The 17,782-nt window shown below is 42.7% G+C and overlaps 2 protein-coding genes across 11 annotated transcripts in view; one reads left to right on the plus strand and one right to left on the minus strand.

Annotated features, from left to right (window-relative positions):
• Nucleotides 1–1,276: 1,276 nt before the first annotated feature.
• On the plus strand, nucleotides 1,277–9,965 carry LOC101174064 (HMG box-containing protein 1). 6 transcript variants are annotated; one of them, XM_011490880.4, is made up of 13 exons: nucleotides 1,277–1,393; nucleotides 2,235–2,337; nucleotides 3,627–3,728; nucleotides 4,369–4,555; nucleotides 4,847–4,973; nucleotides 5,088–5,199; nucleotides 6,500–6,609; nucleotides 6,684–6,840; nucleotides 6,912–7,056; nucleotides 7,194–7,315; nucleotides 7,895–8,078; nucleotides 8,144–8,285; nucleotides 8,356–9,965. In XM_011490880.4, exons 2-13 carry the CDS (start codon nucleotides 2,244–2,246, stop codon nucleotides 8,374–8,376), a joined length of 1,503 nt encoding a protein of 500 aa, XP_011489182.1. In that variant the 5' UTR covers nucleotides 1,277–1,393; nucleotides 2,235–2,243; the 3' UTR covers nucleotides 8,377–9,965. The 6 variants fall into 6 exon arrangements, with proteins under 6 accessions (XP_011489182.1, XP_023807919.1, XP_023807920.1 ...); XM_023952151.2 differs by having other exon boundaries at nucleotides 1,292–1,393; nucleotides 8,359–9,965; XM_023952152.2 differs by having other exon boundaries at nucleotides 1,292–1,393; nucleotides 7,194–7,312.
• Nucleotides 9,966–12,994: 3,029 nt separating this feature from the next.
• Nucleotides 12,995–17,782, minus strand: part of ptprz1b (protein tyrosine phosphatase receptor type Z1b) — a 111,935-nt gene continuing 107,147 nt past the window's right edge. For all 5 annotated transcript variants that reach the window (XM_023952148.2, XM_023952147.2, XM_023952146.2 and 2 more), the window contains 4 exons: nucleotides 15,953–16,105; nucleotides 15,736–15,878; nucleotides 15,491–15,626; nucleotides 12,995–13,949 (listed from right to left, as the gene is read on the minus strand). In XM_023952148.2, the coding sequence (XP_023807916.1) occupies nucleotides 13,806–13,949; nucleotides 15,491–15,626; nucleotides 15,736–15,878; nucleotides 15,953–16,105 (576 nt within the window). In that variant the 3' untranslated portion in view covers nucleotides 12,995–13,805. The remainder of the gene's footprint in view (nucleotides 13,950–15,490; nucleotides 15,627–15,735; nucleotides 15,879–15,952; nucleotides 16,106–17,782) is intronic.

Here is a 17,782-nt window from a genome sequence, read left to right on the forward strand (position 1 = left end):
TACAGGTGTGCTAAACCCTAGTCACGCAACAAGACAGATGTTTTTTTAAACATTATTCTGTCAATAAATAATAATCGGGAAGTAAAAAAAGCAGGAACGAGGACAATGCTTCCGTGTTCCTTTTCAAAACAAAATGCCAGTTTTTAAATTCTATTTTCTCTTTATTTTACAGTAAAAACCACATTCTCCGTGTTTTAAACACTGTCTATGATACGAGACAGATGTTTTAAGACTTTATTTTTTTCATAAGTAATATTAGGGAAGTAAAATAGAGTATTAGACATTCATATTTTTACGTTTATTATTTATGTTGTAATATTATTATATGACAACCATAAAACAAGTAGATGATTTAATGGCTTTGTTTTTAAAAATGACAAGTTTCTTCATTGTTTTTTCCAAAATAAAAGGCGGACGTTATGAAAGTTTTTTGTGTGTTATGAAAGTAATAAAGCCAGAGTTTTGCTGCCTAATTTAAAACAAAATTAAAAATCATGTACATAATTACCGAATGTAGGATTTTGTTTGAATCAGTTTCATAAATTATGTCCAAAAAAAGAGTTAAGAGTCAGACTAGGCTGAATAGATGTTCAGTTGGACTAACAGACGTGCATTAGCCGCCCTCTGGTGGCAACAGTGATTGTGTAAGTGTCACTTAAATACTCCAACAAAATTATATTGTAATTTTTTCCCCAGTTTTTGTAATAGTACATGTCTAAAAAACCTGAAACTGTCGTAAATGTGGTGCTTTTCTTTTGTCAATCATGGTTTGAAAACAAGAGTTATAATCAGTTCAAGCACTTCTTTTTGTCTTTAAGCTGTGTTGTGGTTCTGTGTGAGGAAAAATCAATAATTTACTTTATATAGGGTCTTTTATTTCTGTTTACATACCTATAATAATTTGCTTTATTTGTTTGTTTCTTTTACGTCTTACATTGTGACCAACAGAGGGCAATACAATTATAAGAGTTAAGTAGAAAAGGAAGTAAAAATTTAAACACGGTACTAGAACAGAAACTAAAAGGAAAGTACAAATTAAGTGTATTTACTCACAAATATGTGCGTCAGGGGAGCGACTTTATAGCTTGTCTTTTTCTAAACCTACTTGTTTTTGTTGTGCTTGTTTGTGTTAAAAATTAGCATAAGTTTTAAAATGAATTAAAATGTTTATCTTTGGTGTCGGTATGTTCTGCCCTTAATTGCTCATCCTTTAAATCAACCCACCCTGTGTGTCATTGTTGTGATGCATAAGACAGCTATTTTTCACTTTTTTTTACCGACGGGCCAACAGGAACCAGAGAAGCTTTTGATTGACATCCCTTCTGACCAATAGGAGAGCTCGGAACACGGTGTTTACACCAGCCCCCCTTTTCCGTGGAAGGCGACTGTGTTGGTGAGTTGAGAAAAGTTCATTGAAATTATTTATAGTTTTTACAGCGTCGATACTCTTAATTTCCGTCACGTTTGGTGCCATATTTGTTCAAACTTGACCCAGGAGTGAAGGCGTGGAGGTGTCAACGTTTGATTTGCGTGGGAAAGACAGTTTCGCGGCTCGCGCCCCGCTTTTCTTCTTCTTTGTTGACGTGAGACGTTTTTGTTGTCTCGGCCTTTTTGCGCAATACGATGGACCGTCTCCGTTTCACGCGAATACACGGCATCCCCCCGTGTCGTGCGTGACATTCTCTCGACCGAAAACGTTCAACAGTAGACGCTCGTGCCCGTTTTGGTCGAGGCGACATTTTTTTGTCCTCTTTTTCTTTTTTGTTTCCCTTTCCAATCCCCGCTTTTAACAAAGTTGTACAACATGTTCAAAGTTTAACGATATAAAAATGAGCGTAAAGTTGCTGTTTGGACTCTTTTTTCACGTATGACGGTTTATTTCGGGGGTTTTCAACTTGTTTTCGACACTCTGTTAGATCGTGTCATTATCGCTCTTTTTTAGCATTGAATGAATGGGGCCTTAGTACGCATGCGCAGCTGTCCTGAAAGTTTATAAACAAGACAGGTCACATGACAAGAAAATTATGAGTAAGATAAGATAACAGAAGAATCTTCCTACTTTAGCTGTGTTTTCTAAATGAACTGATGATGATTGATTTGTGTTTTTTTATCCTTGATAAAAATCTAACTTTTACTCAACTCCATTTAAAATCATTTAAATGAGATGCCAACTCTGTGAGTTTTCATACAGGTTGACACTTTTTAAAAGTGTGTTAAACAGATGAATGTTTCAGTTCCAGGACATGATGGTGTGGAAGGTGGTAACTCCAGCCATGCCGTCGAGCGAGCCCAAATACCACGCCATGCAGGAGGTCCAGCTGAGAGACGAGCACAGGGGTAAAAGTGGTCCTTTCAACATGTTCTTACGGCATTTTTTTATCATGCTGGACGACATATAGACACAAAATTAGAGCTCAAAATTGCATCAAATTGTGGTGAATAGGGAGCACATGACCACATCACTGGAGCATGTGGGCTCAGTGAGAGTAACTTTTCAATCTCACAATTGAGCCAGTTTAACGTTTTGTGAGAGACTAACTGGCTTTGATAGGTCAGAGGTCAATATTTCCTAACCAGGAGAAGTCTAAACCATGTTGGAGGAGGAGGGTGGAGTATTACTTCTGTCTGGATTTTCTGCAGGTTCAAAGTGTCTTTGGGTAACACACCAAACTCCACACTGCTGTCTCAATTAGCCCTTTCCACTTCCGCGTTGAAGCCAGTTTAAAAAGAAAAGTGTTGATTAACAGCTGACCACCATGTGGCTCATTAGACATGCAGGTCACCTCTAGTTCAAATGAACCCAATTCAAGAATTTATATATATATACACACACACACACACACACATATATATATATATATATATATATATATATATATATATATATATATATATATATTTTTTTAAATTTATTTATTATTTAATATTTTCCTTTCAAGGTGCAACAGTCCTGGATTGATTGGTCATTCCGAGTTAGCAACATGTGGCACGAAGGGGTTAACTAGCATTACTTGAGCTAAACAGATTTGCTAATTTACCAACTTTTGGAAAACAAAAAGTTTTCATTCCGACAAATTCTGAAGCTGAGAAAAGGAGGTTTGGGCTTCCATTGATCACATAAACAGTTCAAAGGTCATTGGGTAGGTTGCGCCCCCTGCAATAGCTCCAGTATTAAAGGGTTAGTTATGTCATCATGTTGGACAACAAGTACCTGGCTAAAAAAATGGCCCTCATACAACCCAACAAGTCATGTGATCAATGGCTTTATTGATTATTAGTTGTTTATAAAGTCTTACAAAATTTGGGGTAAATGAAATTTACTTCCAGCCGGTTTGTAATTTTAAGGGTGAAAACATCAAGTTAAGTCAAACAATCTTCAATAAATAGAATAAACCCAGGCATGAAATAAGTCTGATTTGACATAATTTAGAAAACTAAAGATAAATAAAACAAAATGTAGTTTCTGTGACCTTTTTTGCTTTTTATAGCTGTTGATGCGGTTAATTTAAAAACGGGCAATAATCCCCTTTAGAGTTTGAGAATTTAAAAAAGTGTTTTTAAACAGTTTTGCTTTATTGTTGCATTTCTGAAAGCCCCTCCATCCACGTATTTCTTTTGTCTTTCAGGAATGACGACGGATAAAGACCAGTCACATGACCCACTGCGCTGTGATGAACACTTCCCCTCCTCCCCCGGCCTCCCCACCAGTGACTCTTACATGGAATATGGTATTACTATGAAAAAGGAACTTTTTTTTTTTGCTTATCTGACTGTTTTTTTTGTGTGTGGTGTCCCACAGGGTTCCGCTTTAGGACCCACTCTTTTTACTCCTAATTTTCTCTCGTTTGTCTCTAAAGCATTATCATCTTTCCTTCTGTTGTTGTTGTCGTTAAATGCGCTTAGAAGGATTTACACTTTTGGTGTTGTCACACTGCTGAAGTGAGAGTTTTTGGTGAGCCACTGGACTCCCTCTTGACAGACAGACAAACCAAACGGCAAACATCACTGATCTTAACTGGACAAACATCGTTTCCTGATTTTCCTTTCAGTACAGATTCTTGTCTTTTTCCAATATTTGGTGGATAGTAAAGCAGCATAAAATGCTAATGCTGTGTAAAACAGAGAGCTTTGGACTGGAGTGTTAGTGAAAACGTGGGTTTTTGAAGTCAGACCTGTGGATTATCTAGTGTGTAAAGGTCCTAACAGTCAAATAATAGGTTACGGCTGAAAATGTCAAAGTCAAATTGGGAAAAAGAGCTGATCTAATCACAGGCAGTATTTGTCTTGTTTCTGTTGGGGGCAGCACTTCCATCTAGTTGCCACAGAAAGTTGCGTGTAGTTTTCATTTCTCTTTATTTTCCCGCGCAGACGACTTGCCGGATCTACAGGAGGTCCGAGAGGAACCGGCAGCTCCGCCCGTTTTTAAGGTGGATGTAGGCGTGTCGCACCAGGAGCGCCCCAGCTCCCACCCTCCAGAGACGCTCTGGCTCACCCAGCTGGCTCACATCGCCACGGGACCTCAGAGCCCGCTGCTGCAGGAGCCCCCTGGCGGCAGGTCTGTGGGCGCCACGGCGCCGACACTCAGAGGCTGAGCATGAAGGAGAGTTGGTGAAAATCAGCGTGGAGCTCGTTTAGCTTTAAATGTGGAGGCAGTAACAGGATCTTCTGTGGGGGCCGTTTTAAAACCAGACGCACAGATAAAAGTGTTGTTGATGATGAAACCGAGTGACGCTCTGACCAGCTCTTCTGCAGATCTGCTGAAGGACTCACGCATACAAGATCTTTAAAAAAACATTGTGTGAACGTTCACGGTTTCCATTTTTATCGCATCACTTGTCGCTTCCAGCTCCTCCTCCGCCTGCATCCCGAGCACCAGCAGCGACCTGCACTCCTACGCCCGGCCCCCTCCTGCTCTGCAGAGTGGCACCACGTCGCCCTCTAGAGCTCACGGCAGAGAGCGCAGGCGCAGCAGGGTACCTCCACTTTTATCGTCCACCCAGTGCTTCTTTTGGTGACCGCAGGCTGTGGTCGGCTCATGATCCACTTAGGTGTGGACTTCCTGATTTGGCGTCTCCCTGACTTTGCAGACGAGCAGCGAGTGCAGCTCTGCTGTGTCCGCCTGGTCCTCTCTGTCTGACGATGAAGACATGGGCTGGAGTTTCTCCTGGCCGCCCACCTCCTGGCATTGTTTCCTCAAAGGTAGGGAGATCCTCAAAGCAGCTTTAGTTCTCATTTATTCTGAAGATTTTCTTTTTGGTTCATTTATCAATAACATGTTTGGCTCTAAAAGTTGCTTTAAGCTGTTCGTTTTAACCAAACGGACTATATTTCAGACACAGAGGCGTCCAGTCCACATACTTAAAGTCCCCCTCCCATCATCTTTGATCTATTGGTCCTTTAATTATGATTGACGCGTGAAAAACAGCATTTTCATCAGAGTGGGTCTGCAGTTTTACTTGTGTTCCTTCCTCCCTTGTCATTGGTAAAACTCACCTGATCCAGGTAAGTTCCAGCCGGTGGAGTGGTAGGATCCAAAGAGGACACGCTGCGGCTGGACCGGAATCAAACATCCAGCATATGAAACCGTGACAACCGCCTGTCCTCACATCCATTCATCAGCTACACCCGCTCAGTCCCGGTCAGGGTCACGGGGGTCAGTGGGGCCTAAAAGCAGGGTTCACCTTTCACAGATGCCCCCCCCCATTACCCATCAGAGCATCATATTCAATCCCAATTCTTTCATAAACACAAATTGATCGACAGAAGAGGCAGGTACGTTTTGTTAAGGCAATAATTATATGAGATTTTTACTCACCTGTCAATCAAATTGCCATTTACTGTTTGAATGAAATTTCACTCTGAAATCTGAAACATAAGAGTATCATTTGCAATTGTATAATGGAAATAGTTGCAGCCAGTTTTCTGTTAGAAAGTGTAGCTGCATGATCTTCTTCTGACTTGTAAATATCGCCATCTGGTGGTTTCTTTGTGAACTGAGTGGGTTCCAGGTCAAATGTCCAAATGAATTTGAACAGGAAGTGGATTTGTTTCCTCTTCAAGATGCAATAAAACGCATCTCCAGCTCGTCTGAAACGTTTCCACCTGGAGCCAACAGAAGGACTCTGCTTTACACGGGGTCCCAGTCAGATTTCAAAATAAAAGCTTCTGTTTTATGATTCCCTTTTCTATGCTTGTATTGGCAGCTTTCATGAAGCTCAATCACTAAGATGTTCAAGCTTGTAAAAGCTTTCCTAAAACTCATTTCAAAACAGGTGAATCTCGCTCTTCAGGACCTTAAGGACCGCCCTCCTCCTGTCCTCGCACATGATTGGTTGAGTCGAGTCTCTAAAAAGCTGGAATCCTTTGTCTTTGTTTGATTCCGTTGAATGTTTTGTTTCTTTAGAGTCTGATGGACGGGGATCTTGGTTTCATTTTTACCATCGTGAATCACTCTGTGTTCTGAAAATCAGACCTAAAACATTCTTGGTTTTGCTTTCAGGAAGTCGTCTGCGTTTTCATAGCGGCGTGAACGTGGAGTGGCAGGACGTCGAAGACCTGGAGTCTGCAGAGCGACAGCGTACTGATGAAGAGTTGTCCGACTTTCTGAAGGTAGTGCAGAAGCCTTCTGAGCCGCGGTTGCAGCGAGCACGACATCTCCTGATTGCATTTCACGGTCCGTGCAGAGTTACGGCTCGGAGGGCCTGCAGCTGATGGAGCACGCAGAGACGGTGCTGTCGGGTCAGACTGTGCTCCAGCTGACCTTTGACCCCGGCGTCTTCGGCCACACCCCTGTCACAGTGCGCTGCCCCCTGGACCACCCTTTCTACATCAAAAGCAAAGGTGCGGTCGGAGTTGCAGTGAAGATCCTCAGTCTGCCTTTCCCGCCCGTTAACCCCTCCTCCTTTTGTCAGGGTGGTCCTCTTTCTACCCGAGCTTAACCGTGGTGCATCATGGGATTCCGTGTTATGAAATGGAAGTAGGAGACACGTGCCTGCCTCCTGGACACCGAGATGCCAAACACACGGGGGAGTCCATGGTCTTTGACACCTTTAAGAGGTGATTGTGATGTTTGCTTCTCTGAGAACTTCAGTCACATGGTCTGTCTTTGTTCAGTTGAGTTTACTTCATGCGTGTGTTTGGTGCTTCCACACATGCATTGATCCAGTACTGTTGTATCTTCGTGTCTCTGGCAGTTATGACTTCACTCCTCTGGACTCGTCTGCGGTCTACGTGTTGAGCAGCATGGCCAGACGCCGGCGGGCCTCCCAGTCCAGCGGGGGAGCTGCTTCTCCCGACGGAGGCGCCACTCACGGTTGTACGCCTCAATGCACGGCTTTTATATTTGTGAGATAGCTAAAGGATTTAGAGGTGGATCATCTCAACAGCTGCCAGGTGGCTTTCTCCAAAAACCGGTTTACAAACGCTCCACCTTCACAGTTAAGACAGCATGCTAACAATCTGGGTACAGATTCCTGTCGTTAGATTCATTAAACTCATTGGTGATCCTAAATTGGAAATGTCTTCTGACCAAGCAGGAAATCTTTGACTTCCAAGTTGCAGCTTGCTTAACCCTTGTGCTATCTTGTGGGGTCCAGACGACCCTACTTCCAACGTAGGGATAGCACAAGGGTTACGAAATGTCACCAGCGACAGTAAAATAACCCGTCATCTTTGAGGGTTTGTGGGTTAACATCGCCAAGCTGCCTTTCTCTGCTAAATAATCTTAATTACTTAATTGTGTCAATGGTTGATAGAAGGTCAAATACCGGAGCTGTTAAAGGGTCGACCAGAGTGCCTACTGTCTGAATACGATGATGGATTTTGACCGTTTGGGGAACAAACCATCATGAAGTCAGCAGATGGTCCTGCTGTCTAACGTTGTTTCTGCTTTCAGATGTCCACAGTAATCGCCGTTCCCGCTCCAGTCCTCCAAAACCAGCCAAAAACCAGCCTGTCAGAGCCCACGGCGGCTGCAACCCCCCGCCCACTAGGTGCAAGCGGCCAATGAACGCCTTCATGCTGTTCGCCAAGAGGTTCCGCGTGGAATACACGCAGATGTTCCCGGGCAAAGACAACAGGTGTGTTGGCGTCCTCCCGGGACTCAGTGGGCGGGGCTCCCAGCTAACGTGTGTCTGCGTCGCAGAGCCATCAGCGTCCTCCTCGGCGAGAGGTGGAAGAAGATGCGAAGCGAGGAGCGCCGCGCCTTCACGCTCCAGGCCAAAGCGCTGGCGGAGGAGCAGAAGAGGCTCAACCCGGACTGCTGGAAACGCAAACGGGCCAACTCTGTAAGGAGGACGCGCTAGCGGACGCGCCCGCCACGCCTCTGCTGCTCCTGACTCTGCCTTCTCCGTCCAGCAGGGCTGTCAGGGAAACTGAGGCGTCTGAGACGACGCTCAGAGGCTGCAGCCGCTTCCCTCCCTCCGGTTCTAGTCCCTAAAGGAGCCTGGCAGAGGAGAAGAGTTCTGTTACATCTCCAGGAGGACCCGGCGCCTTTGGAAAGAGAGGCTTCCCTTCGTCTCACATGTGAGGTGCTGCAGGGGCGTTTCAAAGATGCAGGAACTCAAACACTTCCCAACCGTTTTCCGGCAACGTGACAGTAAAAACGAAGAGATTCTGATTCCTCTCAGCTTCTCTTCTTATGCTTGAATCAGGTGGAGGTTCTGGTGCTGTAGCCAAAGTAGCCATTTTCACTAAATCGTATATGTTCAGGACGTTTAAATCGATTTCTATTCTTGCCTGTTTTACTTGTGTTTGAGTTCAGTGTCATGGCACACTAATATATACACACTTTACCTTTGCTTTTGTGTATTTGCTCACGTAGCGTGCAGTAAGTTAACACATGGTTTCCTTCACCTTAACTAAGAAGCTGCTGGTGTTTTTCACATTAAAGGTACAGCTCCCCGTCTTCCTGCAGACAAAAGCAACATTTCTGTTCACAGTCAGTGTTACTCTTCAAGTCAGTTTGAATTCAAAGTGTCCTGCTGTTGCTACAGTGCAGGTCAGCGCCTCGAAAGAGAAGGCGAGCAGCCGCCTTTATTTGGGAATTTCTACAAAGAAAGTCATTTTTAATCACCTTCATAAGACTTTAGGTTTCACTTCTGTGCCATATTTTTCCCAGCAGTGCTGCATTCAAGTGGCTTTAAAAAAAAAACAACAGCCAACACCTTCCTCTGATGTTTGGCTCCGCCCATGTTTTGCTGCCTTCAGGCCTTATGGGTAACTGAGAACCGTCAATCTCAACAGTTAGTGAAGGTTTCTCGCTGAGGTTGGCATCGATCATCTGTAGGAGTCAGAAAAAAAGTAGCGGCAACTAAACCTTAATGTGATTGGTGGATACCTGCAGCCTTGACCAACTGTGACCTCCAGGGAAATTATTTAAAAAAACTTTTGTTCCAATAGAGGCAAAAAAAAATGTATAAAAAAAAATATATATATATATATACACATATATATATATATATAATTTTTTTTAACATATTGAGAAGGTTTTTATCGCTTCCCTTTGAGTGGATCCCGGTCTCCCAACATTATTACGGACACCGTGTGATGCATTCAAAGACATCCACCAGATTTTTATAAACACAACTACACTCATCAGGTCCTGCATAAGACTTATTTAAAAAGATGAGCCCATTCACTTTGAATACATCCACATGAAGTTTCATTGAAAGGAAGCTAACGTAAAGGCCGAGCGAGCACTCGCATTCTCACTATGTAAAAAGGTTTATTCTTAATGCACTATAAACACTTTATCTTCTGTGACTGCTACAGTATGACGAGTAATGACAAATATAAATATGATTATGTAGAAATATATATATTTTTTGGCTTGGTGTGATCTTTGGTCTTGGTGTTGCTTTGAGTTCTTGGACTTGCCTATAAAGTTGTACAGGTCAATCAAGGGGAGACGATATAAACGTGTATTACAAGAAAAACAATAAACAAATGATTCGAGTGCAACGGCACCTTTATTGTGTTTTTTATGAATCTGATCACATGAATTGACTTTTAAAGAACAGAAGGTTTCTACAGTTTTGCTCGCTCATGAAGGTGTACCGCAAGGCTCTATTCTATGCCCTTTGTGAATTACTTTAGCTTTGCTCTTTATATTCAGCATTTAAGTTTGAGCTGATACTCAAGAACATGAATGTGAGAATACTTTGGGCAAAATGTGGTCTCCATTACATTGGAAGAAGCTAAGAACCACTAAGCATCAACTGTAATCAGTTCCGTTTGCAAACTAAAACTTTAACATTTCTCACCCCTTTCCGTGTAAGAACTGCCTCTTCATGCTACGATTAGCATGATGTTTAGGTGAAACGTTTTACATGAACTGTCAGACATGAGTTTCTCTGAGACAGAACACAAACTTGCTGAGGAACCTTCTCTGCATTTCAAAACGGTGTACCTCAAAGCCCTATTGTGGGTCCTTTGTTAATTACTCAATATAAATCAAAAATGGACATTTCATTAGTTATTTACTGTTTAGCACCAACTCATATTTAAAACGAGTTTAGACTTAATTTTTTTTTTAAATGTATTTGTTTCTTTGTAAGACAGCATCCGGCTGAATTTCCATTTATGCCAGTCTGTGGTTGTAACCGCATGACCGCCACATTCGGAAAGTTCTTCTTTTCTGGTACCAAGATGCAGTTCTGAGCAGATAAATGTACATTTATAGCACAAAAAAAGGGTTTTTGTGTCGCTGCAGGACTCTGAATGTACCTACTACTCACTCAGGAAGACAGGGATGGGAGTATTCCTGTTGCTGCAGCACAACTGTGGTTTTCAGTTTACAAAAGTTTCTGTTCTAACACAACAAAAAAACAGTTTAGTGGCTTTTTGGGCCATTCTTGAAAAAGAGACTAAATGTTTTTTTACATTTAGTCTGTAGAAGCAGCAGAAACGGAGACACGCAGGTTGGAAGGAAATCTTTAATCTAGTTGCTCTCTGTAGAAACACGGCACCAGCTTTAAAATGAAGGACTCCACATGAAGCTGCTGAGATACAAACGTCTTCCAGAACATTCAGTTCAGAAAGAAGCCACAGCTTTGTGTGGAAAGGACTAGAAAAATCAACTCTTATTGTAAAATAGAAAAGGTCTGTAGGTACATTATTAACATACAGTAGTTATGCCTTCCGAGTGTTCTGGGTTATTTCCAGTGAAACGGGTTCGAACCCCAGCTGTGGACCCACAGAGCGCTCCTCCACAGGGACGCTTTCACAAGTGACAACAGTCATAATTCATCTGCTATTTTAAAATAGTTTTGCTTACTTTAAAAAGAAAAGAAAACATGCATTTTTAAAACTGTTTGGTTCCAGTGTCGGTACTCTACAGGAACAAGCCCATTTCTACCACTTTACCTTGAAGCCCCGCCTACAAGCCCCAACCAAAGAACGGACGCAGGATTCATGTTCGTCCTGAAGGCCCAGATGCAAAATGCAACTATAAAAACTATTATGTTCAAATCGCACAGCCCCGCCCCTTTTCCCATTACTGTTAACCCTTTCACCAGAGCTGTAGCTTCAGTGTTAACCCTTGTGCTATCTTGTGGGGTCCAGATGACCCCACCCCAAACGTTAACGTGCCGCGGATAGCACAAGGGCTACAACAAAAATTACATTTCAGCCCAAAGCTGCTTTTCTCAGCTTTGAGCCCAAACGGGCAGAGTAACATTTTTACTTCAAGGACACTAAAGAAGGTCATTGAACTTGACCTAAATCTGTTGTGTTGTCATGACAACCCGATGAAAACATGTCGGCCGTGCCAGAACCTGGCAGCGCCGATGGAGGCTTTAGCCGCTGATTCCACTTCCATTTCTGAACCTCTGGGTTTTTATTTAAAAAAAAATTAAACAGTTAAAGATAAAATAAAAAAAATCTGTCTGATCCTCTCTAGTGTCAGAAAAAGACGGCGCCCTCTTCCACGCGCCTGCTGGTACTCCAGGGTTGCAGTGGTAGAAAAGGCATTGAACCTCAGCATGTCCATCTGAGCCTGATGGATTTTTTTACCAACAACCTCTGCAAGTCCATATTTGGAGGCTTGATTGAGTTGATTTTAGCACAATAACAGGATTTAGAAAAAGGCACTGGCAAGGACACCAAAACATGACGCTAAAAATGATTTTGATGGTGAAATATGAATTTTAAAAAGGGTCACGTGACGAGCATAAAGGCCTGGTCTATGTGGGCTACACAGTTTGGTAAAATGACTGTTTATACACAGCTAATCTACATTTTCTTTTTTAGATGTTTTTTGAAAAAAAAAGTTGGAAATTTGCCTAAAAATCAGAAAGTTTTAGCAAAAACTCTAAAGAAGAAATGAGATTTTTACCCACTTTTTTAAAAATATCACCAAAAGCGAGGTTGGAGAAGTTCACTGAGTTTTTAAAAAACAGTTTCAAAGACAATGACATGTGACAATTACAGTAAAAGTAAATAAAATGACTCAACTAAAATCCTTCCACAGGTCTTCTGAATTGGCTTTAGGAAAAACTTGAACATCTCTGCTGGACTGATGTCTGAAAATGACGGCAGTTATTCCGAATAAGTTTCAGTTCGGTTCTGGAAAAGCCTCTTTTTGCTTTACTAAAACAACAGATTATCCCAGCAAATGCAGATCGGAACAAAAAAACAAAAAAAAAGACCACAAAGTAGATGTTTTATGTTTGTCTTTCTTTTTAAGTTTTTTAAATAAAGTTTGAGCAAATTAATCTGGATAGGATTGACATAAATGATATTAATCCCAATTTATTTGATTTTCTTTTTCATTTTAATGACAACTGAATTTAATCAAAAAGATTTCAAGCAAACATGAAAAATATTCTAAATGAAGGTTTAAAACACTAAAATCTAAATATGATCAGTGACATTTCTAAAATGAAAACCTTGAAACAAAAATAATCATGTTAGGGTTTCAAGTTAAGCAAATAAACCAGACAATAATGGAGCTGCTAGGTTTTCATGTTTTGATGAGGGACAAACCAGAGAGGACTGAAAAAGTCAAATGATTTTATTTTTATTGTGTTTGATTGCTAGAAACCCGTCTAAATCCTTATATAACCTTTACTTGAACACAGCAGCTGATGCAGACAAACTGAATTCCAATTTCCATTCAATACCGTCAAAGTCGTATTTCACAAAATACATTAATGGGTAGTAATGAGTTAAAAAGACGTTTACTTCAGTAACTTTGTAGAAACGGCCGTCTACTTACTTCCCAGTCCACTTTTATTTGGGTGGACTGATTCCACCGATGGCTATTTTGAGTGTTAATAATCAAACTGTTAGCATTTCAAATTTCCGGTGTGTAGTTTTTGTCAGGACCAAAGGAATTCAGTCCGCTACGTTTTACGTCCAGTTGAGTAAAAGGTTTTGGCCACTCTGCCTTCCTACAAACCAAAGAGGCAGTGCGGAGCCCCAATGCTTCACACTACCTGTTTGAACCACCAGGTGTCATTGTTACACAGAGTTCCTTCAACACGTTGTGCACATTCAGAAGTTACCAGGATGTAAAACGTCTGTTTACAAGTGGTGCAGGTCACTCACTAACACGGTTTGAATCATTTTTTCTGTTTGTTGGTATAAAAACTTAATCTACAAGAGTAGGAATGAAGCAGAATAACTAATAAGAAATGAAATCTTCTTCTTAGAACCGGAGCAAACATTTGTAGAAAAACACGTAACAGGTTTTAGTCATTATCAGGTATTTTTGAGTGAACAAACATACTGGACATGAAAGCTCTCATTGACTGAAAGCTTCACCTCACTATGTCTGTGTTAAGTGTGGCAGAGTTTGAGCGGCTCTACATGAGCGACTCCAGGCTCTCTGCGATGTTGGACTGTCCCAGGGGAACTGACCCGTTGGTTTCTGGACTCTGCAGGGCTCTCTGGTCCTCCTGGCTGCTCACCAGGCTCAGCACGGCTTGGTACAGATACTGGTACTGCTCCTGATCAGGGAAAGCAAGAGAAGGTTAACGGCAGCTCTGGCATAGTGCTGCGTTCACATGCCTCAAATTTTGCGTCTGCCGCCTCTCTCTCCGGTTCACTTGTCCAAAAATGTCTTCATACGCTTGAGGGACAAGCTACCGCCAGATGTTTTTAGTCTGTGTAGATCTCATTCCAGTGCATGGAAGACATGTTGAGAGATCAGGTTTATTTATTTTAAAGAACTCTCTAAGCGTCGGTTATCACGTCTCCATGACATCATTCAGAGACTCTCCCAGTACGGTAGCGTTGTGTCTGAATTCCTTCCCTACTCACTAAATCAGTGGCGTGCAGTGAGGTTGCTGGCTGGTGAGGCACCGACTCCTCTGGAGTCCTGCCTTCAGACATGAGGCACAGCGTTCAGAGCCTCACCCGGAGTTTCCGCCCCATCTGTGATCGCACAACACTCAAATTTGGCGATTTTAACCTCAGAAACTGTGGAAAACACGTTGAGTTGACTGAAAATGTATATTTAACAAAGATCAGTGGAAAATAATATTTACTTAAACTACCTTTTTCTATTTTATTATGATTATGACTTGCCTCGTCTGACCCCACGTCACTGCACTAAATGGTGCACTAAATAGTGCGTTCGACACTTTGTAGAGCTGTCCGAATCTCCAATTCCCACATCAAGTGCCCTAGAAATTTCCCAGAAGTCTCTGCGAAAAACCAGCGTCCATCGATACTTACTAGATTGGCGAATATAGACCACAATGCATTGCGTCGGAACAATTTTGGCCAAAAAAATGTATTTTTTTATAAACCATCAATGTTTTTATCTTCAGAAGACAGTGGACTCATAAATAATCGTCGCTAAATGGTCATATTGATTAGATTTGAACTTTGGGAAATCGATGACATCATATCCGCCGTTTAAAAAAAAAAAGAAAGCAGTGAGCGTGGTGTCTGAATTGCTTTTAAAATCCAGGGCACTACATAATGCCGCACTATCTAGTTTTGTAGTAGTTAGGGGTTAGGGCGGGAATTCGGACAGAGCCTGAGGTTCACCACCTACTGCAGGAGCTGCAGCTGAATCACAGCACTTTCAGCATCTGTCTTTGGCGCAGTTTGTTGACTTGCTGCCATTAGTCAGAGGAAGCAAAAAGTAAAAATAGGAATATAAAATTAGAACTTTTTATTTTATTATCTCTAACCAAATAAGGAAAGAATATAAAGTTCAGGAGGGGAACGATCAGATGCTCCTCCATGTTGGTTTATGACTCCAACCACTGATGACATCATCAAAGCGTCCCGGGCCAAATCTGAGTTCTTAATTGGTTTTGGCAAATTGTATTTATCTAAACACTGGACAAATTGAGCTGCGACACCCGAACCATGCTGCTGGCAGACCGCCGTGCCACACCTGATGCTCAAAAGGGACCGCAGGACCTCCGATGGCGTCTGACCGAACACTGAAACCGGACGCCCCTGGCTTGCGAATCGGATTCTATGTGGAACCTAGCTTCTCTGCGTCTTGTTCCTACTTTGCGGCGGTACTTACGACATCGTTGAAAACCCCGGGCCTCATGAGGTTGGTCATGCGTGCCACCTGGTAGACATCCACTGAGCCCTCCTCCTCCAGTTGGCTGAAGAGGGTGGTGAGTGCACAGAACAGCCCTGATGTAGCCCCCCCCAAACTGCACACACAAACACAAAGTCATTCAATCGTGCGACTCAAACACCGAACTTCCGAGCCACGACTCAAACCACGAACCAAACGAGCGATCAGACTCGTCCCACACTCACGGGTCGTGTACTAGTACGGATCCTTGCGCGGGTCTGCTGTGCTCCCTGACCACGCTGACCAGATCAAAGCAGTCTCTGATGGAGCTGTCTGGGTTGGGCCAACAGAGGGCGCTGTACTGCCGGACGTCCAGGACGTAGTCATTCTGGGAAGAAACCTGGAGGCTTCACCACACGACAAACCAGACGTCGCCAAAAGACCCATGTGTGTAAGCGATACCTGCGAGGACTCAACGGAGAAGTCCTGCACCAGGACTCTCTCGTCGTTTCCAACGTGGATGAACTCCTCTCTGGAGTAAGACACAGTGAAGCCCTCACACCGCAGAGGCTGCTCTTTACTGGGCCAGAAGACACAACACTCCCTTTCTTCACCCTTTACATAAAGACCAAACATAAAAAAGTTTCAATAGGAGCCATTTTTAAAGCTTCACACAAATGTGATCCTGTCGACTTTGTTCTACTGAACAGGAAATGATGATCATGTTCATACTTTTATTTGTTTAGTCTGCTTTTTCGTGAAACCGTCTTTATAGCAAACCAAAGACTGAAGGAAAAAGCGACACCTGGAAAAATTACAGTCAACAGCCGTTCCTCTGCTGAACGGCATTCCCCAGAATGAGCTCTGACCACCAACTCTATCTGAAGGCCGTGTCACGCAGCCACTGCGTACATTTTGCGCATATTGCACAGATGAAAACTGGTCATACAGGAACACGTGGAAAACGTGAAAACGTTTGTGGTCTTTACGTGACATTTTCACAGTTGGATCACGAATGAACGACGGTGAAACCACAAAGACGTACGAATAAACCACGCAAAGAACACGCAGATTAACGTAGAACATGAACCGTGTGTGATTATTGCGCTGTTCATATACAAGTCATTAATGATTCGCGCATCAAATATTTAACTTGAACGTGATATGTGTGCTGTATACGCAATCTAAAAGTTATACATGGGTGGTAGATGTGTGAAAAGTCTGTTAAGACATACGTGAAACGGCCGTGTAAAGCTATACATTTGCATTTGCATCTCCCAATAATCACACAGAATTGTGTAAGATTTACATAACAATTGTGCATAAACTACGTCAAATAGACGTAAACTGCGTTATTCGCAACTGACCCAAAATTTTGAACAGCTAAGAGCTGAATTTACTGAAAGACCTGTCGGCAGAAACCCTCGACGAACATCTGCGCTCATCGACAAATGACGAACGCAAGAAACACTTGAATTACAGACATCACACATGTATCTAGAAAGACCGATATTTTATATGTTGAAAATGTGCAAAATGTACGAAGTGGCTGTGTGACACGGCCTTGACAACCGAGTGAGTGCGATGTCATCCATACAAAATGGTTTACTTCCAGCTCCAACCATTCATTCATTTATTCATCTTCTTCCGTTATTTTTTTCGGGGTCACGGGGCTGCTGGAGCCTATCCCGGCCACTTATGAGCAAAGGCCGGGGACACCCTGGACAGGTCGCGAGTCTGTCGCCGGATCACACATATCACACACCCATGCACTCTCACATTCACACCTATGGACAATTTAGAGTGACCAATGAACCTATGAAGCATGTTTTTGGACGGTGGGAGGAAGCCGGAGTCCCCGGAGAAAACCCACGCATGCAGGTGGAGAACATGCAAACTCCACACAGAAAGGTCCCCAATTGATGTTCTATTTTGGGTCCCCCAGCCGGGACTTGAACCAGGGGCCTTCTTGCTGTTGCCGTGCGGCCCCTAGCTCCAACCAAATGAGGTTAATTTAGTCGCCATTTTTTCATGATATTGACGTCAACCATGTTGGAGCCGGACGACACCGGTGAGCAGTGATTGGTCCGTGCCGGTCCAATGAGTCATCAATTCTATGGCAACCACTCTCGCCAATCAGGAGTGAGCTTTTTAAAAGTCCACATCCCTACCAAAGCGGGCTACACAACATTGTTTCGAACAGAACTGATTGGTCAGCTAATAAGTTGAATAACTGCGCTACAGAAAACAATATAATGAAAATAAAGAGGATTAGCAAGAACATTTTAAAAA

The sequence above is a fragment of the Oryzias latipes genome, chromosome 23 (genome assembly GCF_053564925.1).
Source record: "Oryzias latipes strain Hd-rR chromosome 23, Olatipes_Hd-rR_3.1".
Classification (NCBI taxonomy): domain Eukaryota; kingdom Metazoa; phylum Chordata; class Actinopteri; order Beloniformes; family Adrianichthyidae; genus Oryzias; species Oryzias latipes.